This window comes from Camelus ferus, chromosome 17 (genome assembly GCF_009834535.1).
Source record: "Camelus ferus isolate YT-003-E chromosome 17, BCGSAC_Cfer_1.0, whole genome shotgun sequence".
In the NCBI taxonomy this organism is placed as follows: domain Eukaryota; kingdom Metazoa; phylum Chordata; class Mammalia; order Artiodactyla; family Camelidae; genus Camelus; species Camelus ferus.
The window spans coordinates 48,817,607-48,831,154 of NC_045712.1; the positions used below are offsets into that span (position 1 = coordinate 48,817,607).

At 45.6% G+C, this 13,548-nt stretch overlaps 1 protein-coding gene across 4 annotated transcripts in view; it reads right to left on the minus strand.

The window, feature by feature from the left end:
• The window catches only part of CMC1 (C-X9-C motif containing 1), a 70,686-nt gene extending 64,670 nt beyond the window's left edge, over positions 1 to 6,016 (minus strand). The window contains exon 1 of one of the 4 annotated variants that reach the window (XM_032459401.1): positions 5,827 to 6,016. Coding sequence is in view for 2 of the 4 variants with exons in the window: in XM_032459404.1 (XP_032315295.1) it covers positions 5,827 to 5,845 (19 nt within the window). In the remaining 2 variants the exon portion in view is untranslated. Of the gene's footprint in view, positions 1 to 5,220; positions 5,262 to 5,826 lie in introns of those variants that run through there. The other 3 variants (XM_032459404.1, XM_032459402.1, XM_032459403.1) reach the window with 3 other exon arrangements.
• Between the last annotated feature and the right edge of the window lie 7,532 nt (positions 6,017 to 13,548).

A 13,548-nucleotide genomic window follows, 5' to 3' on the forward strand; every position in this document is an offset into this window, starting at 1 on the left:
TAAATAATCCCACTTTCACATGGGTTTTTCTTCATCTTTCAAATTATTTGATACATACAACAGGTCACATCTGTAAGTTTCATTCTATTTCTCAAGGAAACAACTCTGGAGCTAGAGTGAAAAAAAAACTCTATACCCAGGTTATTTGATATTTTAGTGTTTTTTTTTAAATTCCAAATATTTAAAAAAAATCGTGAAACATTGTAAAGTGGTGACCATCATGGAAAGCCTCTTCTGAAACTGATTTCACAATTTCACAAATCAAAAAGTGAGGTGTCAAAAATGAACAAGAATGAGACAGATTTGGGTATGGGGCAGAAAGGGAAAATTCCAAAAAGAAGGAACAGCAATGTCAAATGGCCTAGAGGCAAAAAACCAAAGCCCCAGTTTGGTATGTGTGAGGTATATCTTAGGCCAATGCTATTTAAACCGTTGACCACAACCCCGAGACACTGTCCATCTGTGTGTATTTACGTACTTGAGCAAGGGAAAACCCCCTTCCTACCGGACCCCCTCTACCTGATCCAGACCCTCACTACCCAAACTAAGGTTCCTAATAGCTTCAGACAAGGTATTCTCAAGATGGAGCTGGTGCCACCCAGAGGAGGCAACGCGGAAGCATCCACACCTGCAGCCTCCCCTCCCCAGGACCATCCTGTAGTTTCCTTTCCCTGGCCCCTCTCCTTACTCCTGCCAAGGGTGAGGGCAGATGGGCATCACAAAGCCCAGCTCCCCGTCTCCAAAGCAGGACCAACCGTGCACTTTGCGATGAGCGGAGCTGAGGGAGAGACAGGCTTCCCTGGACCCACATCCTGGCCCAGCTTCCTCCCCTCCCTCCGAGACGGGCTCTTCCTAAGGGCGCTCCATTAATCCATCTATTGCCCAGTGGTACCCAGGAGCCCGTATCTTGTTCTCACATGAAGGAACCAGGGTTTGTCAGAGAAGACAGTAAATTCTATGGATGTGCCAGGCGAGGTAGGAGATAAGCCAGGGACACCTTGTGTGAGAAAAAGAGGAAAAGCTCAAACTATGATGGGCGCTCATCACAAGGACCCAGAAGCTACTTTGAAGGAACTCTCACTGGCCATGTCTGATCTGGAAAAGCATGGGCACCAAAACAATTACATACAGTAGCAAATTACAAACCACTGAAAAAAACAGAATCTCCTGAGTCCAGGCCAGTGACAAATCTATAAAGAAAAGAAGAAACAAAGTGGTTTCTTGTTTACAGCAAAATGTCAACGACCATCTCATAAATGGGGAGAGAATGCTGGACACAGAAAACCATTTTGCAACCAGCATAGGAAAGAATGAATCCAGCAAAAATCATCAATGGATGCTAAATCAAGGGGGAATTTTTGACGAGGAATGAACATTCGCCCAGTCTTCAATGGTCTCCCAAAAGATCAGCTACTGATTACAAGGGAGGAAAAACATAGCAAAGAAATGAGACAAGAGCTTGGCCACATGGTCAAAATTAAAACTACCCAGGAGAGAAAGATGGACCTCCCATGCTGTCAGGTGTGATTCCCTGATGCAGACACTTCAGCGGAGACCACATTCCCAGATCTGAACAGAGGTCAGATAAACACAAAAGGAAGGAAGGCTGTCCCTGTCACTCCCTTGCCTAGACACTTGCAGTGTCTTTTCTGTTGTTTCTGGATAAAATTCAAACTCCAGGAACAGGGTCATGAGACATTTCGCGATGCACAGCACAAACCCCGCCCTGCCCTGCACACACTCCTCTGATCTCAACTCTGATCTCCCTCATGCTCAGGCCAGTGGTTTTCAAATTTCAGGGAACAACCCATTAGAGGGCTGTCAAATTAATCTAGCGAGACAGAAATACATTATCTAGGGTAAAGATGCTTTGAGCTTCAAAATACACAAAACTTGGAAGTCAAACAGATTTTTAGCTCTGAACTAAAATATTTAATAATATAATTTATGGCTGATGGGATACTGTAGGAATGTAAAAGCAATAATAAAACAAAGAAGTGTCTCACCAACTACATAGCAGTATTTTTTTTTACATATTAATCACACAATGCTCAGAAAAAAAAAGATTCTTCGTATCTGTTTAAAAGAATTTTCTTTCCTTTTTTTTGTGGGGGGAGGTAATTAAGTTTATTTATTTAAAGTGGCAGTACTGGGGATTGAACCCAGGACCTTGCCCATGCTAAGTGCTAGTATACCCACAGCTAACCTACCCATATCCCCACGGGAACCACTAACAGAACCCTTGCAACCTAAGTATTCCAAGAGCTACCGTAACTCACACTCCTTAAACATCTACACAGGGACCGTCATGAAATTTCTGACCCCATTCTCCACCCCCTGAGCCCCGACACTATCCCACGTTCCTCCGCTTATTAGATTTCTGAGGAAAAAAACACCCATGGAGGGAAACACTTGGCGTTTAAGGTAACCTCTCTCACGCTGCCCGCACTGTGACTCCACACTGATAGACCAGGAACGGATACCACCCATCCCGCTCAAAGAGGAGAAGGCAGAATAAAAACAAGGGAGAAAGGAATCTCTTCTCGTTATTAGAGAAAGTGAGGAATGAAAATGATCAGGCCCAGGTTCCTGGGAGTTGTCATATGGGTGTATGACAGTGTCAGACCATTAATCTAAAATCTGTACCGCATCGGCTTGGCTTCCCATTCCTGGGCTATTTCACAACTTGTTAGGGGCAGAGGTTAAATTCTAGAATTTGTCGAATCGAGATAGAAATCATTTCCGGCCAGTGGAAAAGATAAGCCCCCAAATCACAGTTTTGGGCCCTATTTAAATTTTTATCGAAGCCAGCAATCTATGAAATGTTCCATGTTATCTACCTTCTCAAATGCTTTTTTGGAGTGTTTTTTACATTTTACCCATTCCCTCACTGATTAATGAGTTGAAGAAAATCTTCAACACAAATTCAGTGTAGATTAGCATAAGCAATAACTTTACCTTTTTGCAAATTCCACTTTCATAAGCACCACTTTTAACACTGTTTCTATAGGTGATCATGGGTTGTACCTTCAAAATAAACAGCCTTTAAAATTTCACTCACCTAAGTTTGACCCGATTTTTAAAATAAATACAATACTTCTAGAAAGGGTTATAAACTGGGAAAGTTGTAACTTGGAATAAGACTAACTGCTTAAGTCCTATTATAGGAGAGTGAACTATACTGTATATTTCTGAGTCATTACTATGTGACCAAAAGTCCCAGTTATGGCTTAAGATGTAGGGAGAACTCCCGGGGAACAGGAAGCTTAGGCTGATAAGAAAACAAAGCCAAAGTCAATAAAACAGGGAGCGGTGGGAGAGGTGGTTCTCCTCTGCAGATTACAACTGCCCATGGACTATTTAAAAACGTCAGAGGCTTTGGGCAAATTAAGTCTGAATTATCTACAAGTGCAAACAGCTGCTAGGATTTTTGTTTTTTTAAGTTCTCTCTCTCCTCAGCCACTCTTCCTGGGTGTTTTGGACTCTCCAGTTTTGTCCCTCTGCACTCAAAGAGCAAGAGAAACTGATGAACGTGATCACGGCTGGTAAGCTTGCAGACAGTGCTGCTATTACCACTAACGTAACAAAAAGGGAAAATGGTTTGCAGCAACATGGACGGACGTGGGGATCGTCATTCTAAGTGAAGCAAGCCAGAAAGAGAAAGAAAAATGCCACATATCACTTATATGTGAAATCTGAAAAAAACAAAAAGAAGACAAACGAACTTATTTACAAAACTGAAACAGACTCATAGAAAACAAACTTTGGTTACAGGGGATGAAGGGGATGGGAAGGGATAAATTGGGAGTTTGAGATTTGCAGATAGTAACTACTAGATATAAAACAGATAAACAGCAGGCTTATATTGTATAGCACAGGGAACTACTGTATTCAGTATCTTCTAGTAATTTACGGTGAAAAAGAGTATGAAAACGAATATATGTACGTGTATGACTGAGGCATTGTGCTGTACACCAAACTGACACAACACTGTAATCCGACTATACTTCAATAAATATATACATATATAAGGAACAACTGTTTAAATAAAACTACGTATAAAAGTATGCAACCTGCATTTCACTGTTGGGTTTAGAATTTCTTCCGAAAAAAAAATGGATCCTACGAAGTTAGTTAAAAACTGCTCTCAAATGAAGATTAAAAATTTAACATAAACCAACGAGAAAACAAATTTTACCACATAAACTTCATTTGGCCTAACTATTCATTCATCTACTCAGAAACACATCAACTCAGCGCGGGCATAGACCAATGTGGACTGTGAAAAGCAAGAGAAACATCAAAAGAGGAACCTATGCTTCACCCTATGAACCAAACAAAAATGAAGTGGGGAAAAAAAGCTGACTTCAGTACATTTGTATTCTGGTATTTAAACAAAGAAATTTTTTAAAACTCTTCCTGCTTTCTGACTCCACTTTCTTACTTTCCATTCCAATCTTGTTTCCATCCCTCCTTTTATCGGAGTTTCCCATGGTCATCGTGTTAGATCTGACCATCACCAGCCACCCAGTCGTTGACGTAAAAAGCCTTAAAGCCTCCGCTTTGCTCACCGCTAATGCAACAGCAAGTCCTGTCAATTTCTCCTCCCAATCATCTACGGAAGTTTTGTATTTCTTTTCATTTTTCCCTAAGACCATCGCAGGCCAATACATACAACATGTTTGGCCGGGACTGCTGCTACCATCTCAGGATCCCTCTACAACACTACCACTGCTGCCAGGGGAGTAAAGGAGTAAGTCACATCATATTACGTCACTGTCCTCTCAGAAAGCCTCCAAAGGTTTAAGTCCAGATGCTTTCTTATCACAGCCTTCAAGGCCCTGCAGCATTGAGGTTCTGCCTACTCTCCTTACATCCTTCCTTAAGGATCTCCTCCACTCTCTGGCCCTCAGTCCCACCAAGCAGCCCAAGCACCTACCGCTTGGACAGCCTAGCGGACTTTCCTTACCTCCTTACAGGCCTGTTTCCTCTGGTCCTCAGAGGACACTTCCCCCAGAGCTCCTCCCTGACCACTCCATCTAAATGGTCCTATTTACCATCTACCTACGACTCTGCTTATTTTCTTCTTAATGTGTATCACGGTCTGTAAAAGTGTGTGTTTGGGGGAGGGCTGTCTTCTTCCTTCCACCACTGGGACACAAGCTGTCTTGTTGGTCCTGAACACCGGATTCCCAGGGCCTAGACCAAGACTCGACGTACAGAGAGCGCGCAGCAACCGTCTGTTTCCTCCTGAAGCCTCCAACGGCGGCACGTCTACGCCTGGACTGCGGAAGGAATTGTCTGGGTTCGACCAGAACTCGGTCCCCACCACCAGCCGAGGGGCAGTCTGCTCCCCTCCCCTGAGGCCCGCCTAAGTGTCTTCTCCATTTCTGACTCTCCAAAGCTTGGAAGCCACTTCTCCTGACGCCTGGAGTTTTCACCTCCATAAACGGAGGGAACGGGCTAAAACCAACGACCGTTCCCTCCAGAACGGCAGCTGAGTGAGAGCCCCGAAGCCAGGGCCGCACGGGCGTCCCGCGGCCGGGGTGCGAGGGGGAGAGGGCGTGGGAGTCACAGGCACGGGGACCCCGCGGGCGTCTGGGGCCTCTCCAGGCTGCGCTACAGACATTTCAGGGGCCCCGCCCAGAGGGACGGGGGGAGGGCGGCGGCAAAGAGGCCACGCGTCAGGAGGACAGCGCGCGGCAGCCACCGTCGGACCCGAGCTCGAACCCTCGCCCCGGGGGCGGCTTGGCGCCGGCATTCCCGGCTCGTTCCCGGCTCGCTCCCGCCCCGCCGCCGCGCCGCAACCCCCACTCCCGCGCGTACCTGCGGGGTCGAGCGCCATCTCCGCGGCGGGGAGGAGCAGCCGGGCGGCCTCCCGCACAGGGGGCGGGGCGGGGCGGGGCGGGGCGGGGCGGGGCGGGGCGGAGCCGCACGTGCGGCGGGGCGGCCCGCGGGAGGAGGAGGAGCTCGGCGCCCTTCGCAAGCCGGGCGGCCTGGGCCCCGTTCAGTTTCCGGTAGCTACTTCCGCCGCGCACTGCGCCTGCGCCCCTGGCCCCGCCCCCGAGACCAGAGCGGGAGCGCTTGAACGCGGGAAGGATGGGAAGGGGGCGTGCCTGCGCGCCCTGGGCGGGGCTGTCTCGGGCTGCGCAGGCGCGTTGGGGCCGGGTGAGTGCCCGCAGGCCGACCCTGCGGGAATGCGCGCCCCGCGGCGACTCGGTGTAAGTCCAAGCCTCTCCCTCCACCCCCGCCTTGGAACCTAATGAACCAGCCTGCTCCTTTACCTTTTTCTTCCTTAACGTTCATTCATTCAGAAGTGTCTATTTCATGGCCACCGGTTCCAGGCACGGTCCTGAATGCCGGGGGAAATAACTCGGTGAAATTGAGGTCCCGAGGGCTGGAGAAGCGCGGTACCGGCGAGGGAGCCCGATGCGAGCAGCACGCTGCCAGGTGTGCTGAGGGGTCCTACCTAGAGCAGGTAGCCTGCGTGCAGGGCCTTATTCCTCCCCCGAGGTTACAGCTAGAAAGTGGCGCTGGGGGCACCTGCCTTGTGAGCTAACACCCTCAGGGCGCACGTCCGACCAGGGTGATGCTGCAAATGCCCATCTGTCCACTATAGCCGTGTGTCTGTGAGGAAAATGAAGGGAGGGGGCAGGACCCCTCAAGAACCCCAGCTGCCCTCTTCTCAGCGGAAGAAACTTTTCGGGTAGCAGTTATGCCCACAACCAGCTTTCAGAAATGCCCCCTCCCCAACCCGTCCTATCCGCCTTTAGCTGGCTGGAGCCTCCAAAGGGTGAGGCGCCGATGGGGACAGGTGGGACAGATGTTAGAAAAACAAGGAGCAGCTGCTTCTTCCCTGCGAGGGATTTAAGGCTTTCAGAATGATCCCCTCCCCACCGACTTGCGGGCCCTCCTCCCCTGCTGCCGCTTCCGCCTGGTCAGTTGGCAGGGAAGCTGACGAGGTTGAGCAGGGCTGGGAAAGTGGGTCTCCGCTCAGCAGGTCTTCCGTTTAAGGGCCTATCTGGGCATAACGGCCCTTATTACAGCTGTAGTTTGAGATGCCAAGGTGGAGAATTAATGTTTCACTCAGCCAGGCAGGAAATCAGGTCCTTCTCTTTGTATGGTTTATAAATGTGTTTAGAAACACACCAAATTCATTCTGGAGGATGAATTTAATTTAGAAAGTTAAGTCTTTTTGAAGAGTGGGGCATAAAAACACAAGTCAGACACACACAAGTAATTAAATCTTCCTGTATACAAAAGGGCGTCATGGTAAAAGGGGAAACTTGGAGAGCTTTAGCCAGACACCTAGGTTACTCCACCTGAATGCTGCTTCGCGACCTATTAGCTTTCTAACTTGGGTAAGTTTCAACGTTTTTCTGGACTTCAGTTTCTAATTTGCAAAGCTGTGGAGAGAAATAAATGTGGTATCATCTAATACTGTTTCAGTCATTGAAGGACCACTTCTACAGTTTCTGCCATAACTGAGTATCACTTGAACTATTATTATTTAATTTTTTTTTTTTTTATTTAAAGCAACTCACTTAAAAAAGGCGGGTGGTGTGGAGAAAAGGGAACCCTCCCACACTGCTGGTGGGAATGTAGTTTGGTGCAGCCACTATGGAAAACAGTGTGGGGATTCCTCAAAAAACTAAAAATAGACCCACCATATAATCCAGCAATCCCACTCCTGGGCATATATCTGGAGAGAACTCTAATTCAAAAAGATAACATGCACCCCAATGTTCATAGCAGCACTATTTACAATAGCTAAGACACGGAAACCACCTCAATGTCCATTGACAGAGGACTGGATAAAGAAGTTGTGGTATATTTATACAATGGAATACTCCTCAGCCATAAAAAGAATAAAATAATGCCATTTTGCAGCAACATGGATGATCTGGAGATCATCATTTTAAGTGAAGTAAGCCAGAAAGAGAAAGAAAAATACCATATGTTGTCACTCATATGTGGAAAGGAAGAAAGGAAGGAAGGAAGGAAAAAAGAAAGAGAAAGAAAGAAAGAAAGAAACGGGGGGAGAAAGGAAGGAAGAAAGAAAAGACACTAATAAACTTATCTACAAAGCAGAAAGTCTCACATAGTAAACAAACTTATGGTTATGGGAGGAAGGGGGTGGGAAGGGATAAATTGGGAGTTCGAGATTTGCAAATACTACTATATATAAAATAGATTAAAAAACAGATTTCTTCTGTAGCGCACAGGGAACTATTTTCAATATCTTGTAGTAACCTATAATGAAAGCATATATATATATATGCATAAGTATGACAAACATGATGCTATGCGCCAGAAATTAACACACCGTGATGGACTATACTTCAATCAAATGGGAATTATGTCCGTAAGAATTAAAATAAAATAAAATAAAATAAAATAAAATAAAATAAAATAAAAAAATAAACTTCCATGGGCACTGTCTACTTTAGCCTTATCCTAAGCAAGAATATCTGTAAAATCATGGGTTTTGTGTGTCCCGTAAAACGGACTGCCAGACTATCACATTCAGAGAAGCCCAGGGAAAACCAGTACTTCAATGTCTGGGACCTAAGTGTCTTCCTCTCCTCCCTCCTATGAAACTAGGTCATTTGAGGGTGAAGTCTTTACAATCAACCTGGGAAAGAGATGTCATTTTTTCAAAAGTTAAAATCAGAAATTTAATTGGCAATTCAAAACAGCAGAAATGTCCTAAGCAATCGCGCCATGAATAGACAGTTTGGAGGCACTCACTGCATTGAATGAGGGGCTATTGTTATCCAGCCGTGATCTCGAGGATCAGACAACATCTGGAACGTAATGGCCTCCCTGGTACCTGTCACTGAGGATGGGATGCCAAGGTGATGAGCAGAGATGCCAAAGATGAGGACGGGGAGGGTATAGCTCAAGTGGTAGAGCACATGCTTAGCATACACAAGTTCCCGGGTTCAATCCCCAGTACCTCCTCCAAAAATGAATAAATAAATAAACCTAATTACCTCCCCCCAAAATGAAGACAAACTAGGGTTCGCCTTGAAAGATAAGTGATGTGCGTTGAGGAGGAGGCCTGGCGTGCTGGAAGAATGAGCAAACGTGCCTGGGATCTGAGCAGTTCTGGAAGGACAATGGGACTGGAAAAGGTGCTTCCATAATGGGTGGAGGAGGCTCACAAGCAAGAGCACAGGGTTGAGTGGGAGTGGGGGTGGGGGAGCTCAGGGCTGCACCGCATTGGAGGGCAATGCCTGAAACCATGTGCATGCATTCAACATTGGGGAAGCTAGGATGGTTATAAATAAGGCTGAAAATGTTAGAAAAGCCAGCTTCCCAAAGCCTCGACCATTGGATTGCGGACTGTTTGACTGCTCTAAGCAGCCAAGGACTAACAAGTAGAAAAACGGCGCTGTAGTCAAAGTGATGTGCTTCAAAGACATCGTGTCGGATAGATATAGGTGGGGCGGAGAGGGCAGGGAGGTACGCAGAACAGTCAGGAGGCTATCAGTCGTTAAGGCAGAATGAGACAAGAATTTGAATTTGGGTAAGTGGAGGTGTAAAAAGGAAGTGGATGTGAGAATCATGGAAAAGGAAGACGCTATACTGCATAACTGTACTTAGGAGGCAAGGAGTCAAAGACTCCTAGGCGATCCGACTCTTTGACAAACATAGACGAATGAGAAAGTCATGGCAATTTATGCCGCAAATGATGTGCCCTTGAGCCTCATTCCTGGGGAGCAATACTGAGACAGAGATCAGTCAGGAGATGCAGTAACCCAAGGGACCAAGGACAGTGGCTGAACCCTGGCAGAGCACGTGAGGTATTTAGTAGACAGACTAAACATATGTGTATACATATATATGTATGTATAGATACATACCTCTTTTATTTTTCAGTCAAATATCCCAGGAATGTGCAATTATAAACACATATCTTGTTTATCAAGTCGATTCTGCCTGGACCTAGCATTCCTTTTTGCTCCAAGCTGATAGCTAGTTATTTTTTTGGAATTGTGATGGTTAGCCAGCCCTGGCCTGTGTCCATTCCTGCCTAACATCAGAATTGAAGACCGTACCTTTTAACCCACTGGTAGCTCTGCTCTGCCTAATCTTTGAACCAGTGAGAATTCAGTTTGGAAGAATATTAGGAGCCCCATCCCTACCAGTGGATGGACTTTGGAACTAGCTCTTGGCTAGAAAATCTCTATCTGAGGGGCGCTGGTGACCCTGTCTGCTTTCTGAGCTGAGATTTAGCCCTCGGGCCCCCATGCCCTGGGCTTGAGTCCAGGTTGACACTTGTATTAGTTTGCTAGGGTGGCCATTGCTGGGTGACATAAACAATAGAATATTTATATTCTTATGACTGGAGGCTGGAAGTACAGGGTGCTGGCAGGTCTGGCTTTTTCTGAGACCTCTCCTCCTGGCTCGTGGATAGCCGTCTTCTCCGTCTCTTCCCCTGGTCTTCTCTCAATGCAGGTCTGCATCCAGATCTCCTTTACTTATAAAGAGCCTAGTCGTGTTGGGTTAGGGCCAACCCTAATGACCTCATTTTAACTTAGTTACCTATTTAAATACTCCATCACCAAATAAAGTCACATTCAGAGGTACTGGGGCTCAGGACTTCAACATCTGAATTTGGGGGGACACAATTCAGCCTGTAATGACACTCTACCTATTACAAGAACTAGGACCCTTCCCTGAATCCCAGATTACTTGGCGGGAGCCCTGACAAGCTGCCTAGCGTTAGCTTCTCCCCAGAGGAATATACTTTGCCCTGTTTTCCTGGTGCTTCAGACCACCTAGCCCCTTCAGTCAGCTCCTGCCTGCGCCTCACTGCCCACATCCCAGCGATCGCAGCATCCACACAACGTATCTTTACTTCTTGTACAACCACACGGTCTTGACTCTTAGTCCAAGACCTGCTCACGTTTGCAGAGATGATGAGAGCTCTCTCACTCACTCTGGTCCCTGGCCCTTCCTCCACCCATCCATTCTCTCTGATCCATTTCACCCACGATAGCAAATATGATCATAGAAGTTGTCCTGTAAAATCCATCAGTGGTTCCCCATGCAAATAAAACCCTTTCCTTTAGCAAGGCTCCCCAAACCCTTTATCAACTAGTCCCTGCTACTGTCAGCCTTTCATAACCATTCCTGTACTCTGCAATTTCTACTCTGTAAACTGACTTGCAATAGTGTATCAAAGGATCTGTGAGAGTTTTTGTGCACTATCCCAGGAAAATGGGTAAGATTCTATGTTGAAAATCAAAATTTGAAACTGATGGCAAAAGAGGGTGTAGTGGAAGGAGACAGCCTTTGGAACTAAACAGAACTAAAAAAATTTTTTGAAGAATAGTCAGTTATGTGTCAATTTCTAGGTTACAGCATCATGTCCCCGTCATACACATACATACATATATTTGCTTTCATATTCTTTTTCATTACAGGTTACTACAGGATATTGAGTATAGTTCCCTGTGCTGTACAGTAGGACCTTGCTTTTTAAAATCTATTTTATATAGGAGTTAGTATCTGCAAATCTGGAACTCCCAATTTATCCCTTCCTACCCAGACTCACAGACACAGAACTAAATTCAAATTGCTTTTCTCCTTTTACTTTTAAAATTTTTTCTTGAGATATGAATCATATACCAAAAAGGACGCAGATATTTGTGCAGCTGAATGAGTATTTATATATGTGCATACTTTTGAACGACCATCCAGGTGAAGACGGAAAACATTTCTAGTCGTCCAGAAGGTGCCCTGAGACCCTCCTCAGAGCCAAACCTCACCCCCACAAAAGTAACTACTCTCCGGTCTTCTATGAGAATCTACGAGTTCTGCCTGCTTTTGAGCTTCATATAAATGTACTAGGACAGGGTGTAGTGTTTTACATCTAGCTTTTGTTCAACTCAATAGCAGAGACTCATTCACGTTGTTGAAAGGACCTGTATGTCTACCTTCCTACCTCTAATTTCCATTACTAACTCATTCCTCCTCTTGAGCCTCAGTTCCCTCAACAACACCATCCCTGCCTTGTTACTACGATGAACATCTTTTACTTTTAGAAGACTTGTCTTTTGAACTATCATCACACGATATTCAGTTTTTTTGGGTTTTGTTTTTGTTTTTTTGATAAAGTAGTTCAGAGCTGCCCCGCCTTTGGGACTGAAATCTAGGTAATAGGAACAATATGTTTAAATCAGGATTCTGTGAAATACCCTTCAAAGGAGATTTAACAGCGGGGCCCTATCACTTATCAGGTGAGGAAAAAAAAGTGTGAAAAAATCACCTCTCACCTCTGCAGTAGGCTTTCTATATTTTATGTTTGTTTTTACTGTGTACTGTTTTCTGGATGGTCTCCTATGAGACAGACTGCAATTTTCTCTGGGGTCGGAGACTCTCATTCCTAAAAAATACAATAATGATAAAGATCATGGTGGCACCACAGCACGACTCGCACTGGAGTTCCCCTCCCTCGGCTCCTGCAAATGCTATGACCTTTTGCAGAATTTCTCCCAGGAGCTGAAAAAAATGGCAAACAAAAAGCAGGAGAGCTTTTTGGTGTCCAGTGCGTCTGAAATACCGTGATGTTCTAGTTAGCTGCCCTGGCCACATTGCAAGGATCTTTTCCTTATGGGGAAGGAATAAGAGGTGAGAACTTTAGTGACTTACACCAAATGTCTCTGCATCGTTAACCTGACAGGGGACAAACTTGATGAATTCATTATCCACTCCTTGCCCAAACTGGAGAGCCTACTATGTGCCATTCACCGAGCTAACTCCTGGGGAAACATGAATAAATGAAGCTCCTACCCTCAAGGAACTTAGGGTCTAGAGGGAGAGAGACAAACACATAATACAAATAATTACAGTCCAACATGAGAGGAGATGCTGTGGGAGCCTGGAGGAGGGAGAAATTAGTTGAATTCCAGAAAACTTATATACAAATGCTCATATCTGGAATAAGTCTTAAAGAGTGATTAGGTATCCAGCAAGAGAAAGCCAAATGGAGTCCCGATTGACAATGTTTTACTGAGTAGAGTAGACGCTGGATAAACCTCATGAACTACAAATCTGGTTGAAGTGGCTGGATTTGGCCACTACAATTTGGAGCCGAGGGGAAAGACACAAGGGGGAAAAACTCAAGTGTTGAGAAGTGCGGTCAAGCTTCAGTGCTCTCTCACTAGTGATACGCTCAGACAGAGAAGTCCCATGGAAGATCGTACCAGCAACAGAACTGAATGGGAACCAATGGAAATGGGACCCAGAGTTTGCATTCTTAACTTCTTTGGTGCTGCTTGAATGCCCTCACCCTCTCGCTAACCATGAAATTGTCCCTAATGATGCAAAAGGCCATTGGAAATACCTAAAATTCCAGGCACAGAAACACAGGCTCCTGTCTACGGGATGACTCCAGTCCACTATTTTTTTAAATTTTTGGAGGTGAGGATTAGGTTTACTTATTTATTTTAACTGGGGATTGGACCCAGGACCTTGTGCATGCTAAGCTCTTGCTCTATGCTGAGCTGTACCCTCCCCCTTCCCCGTCCACTATTT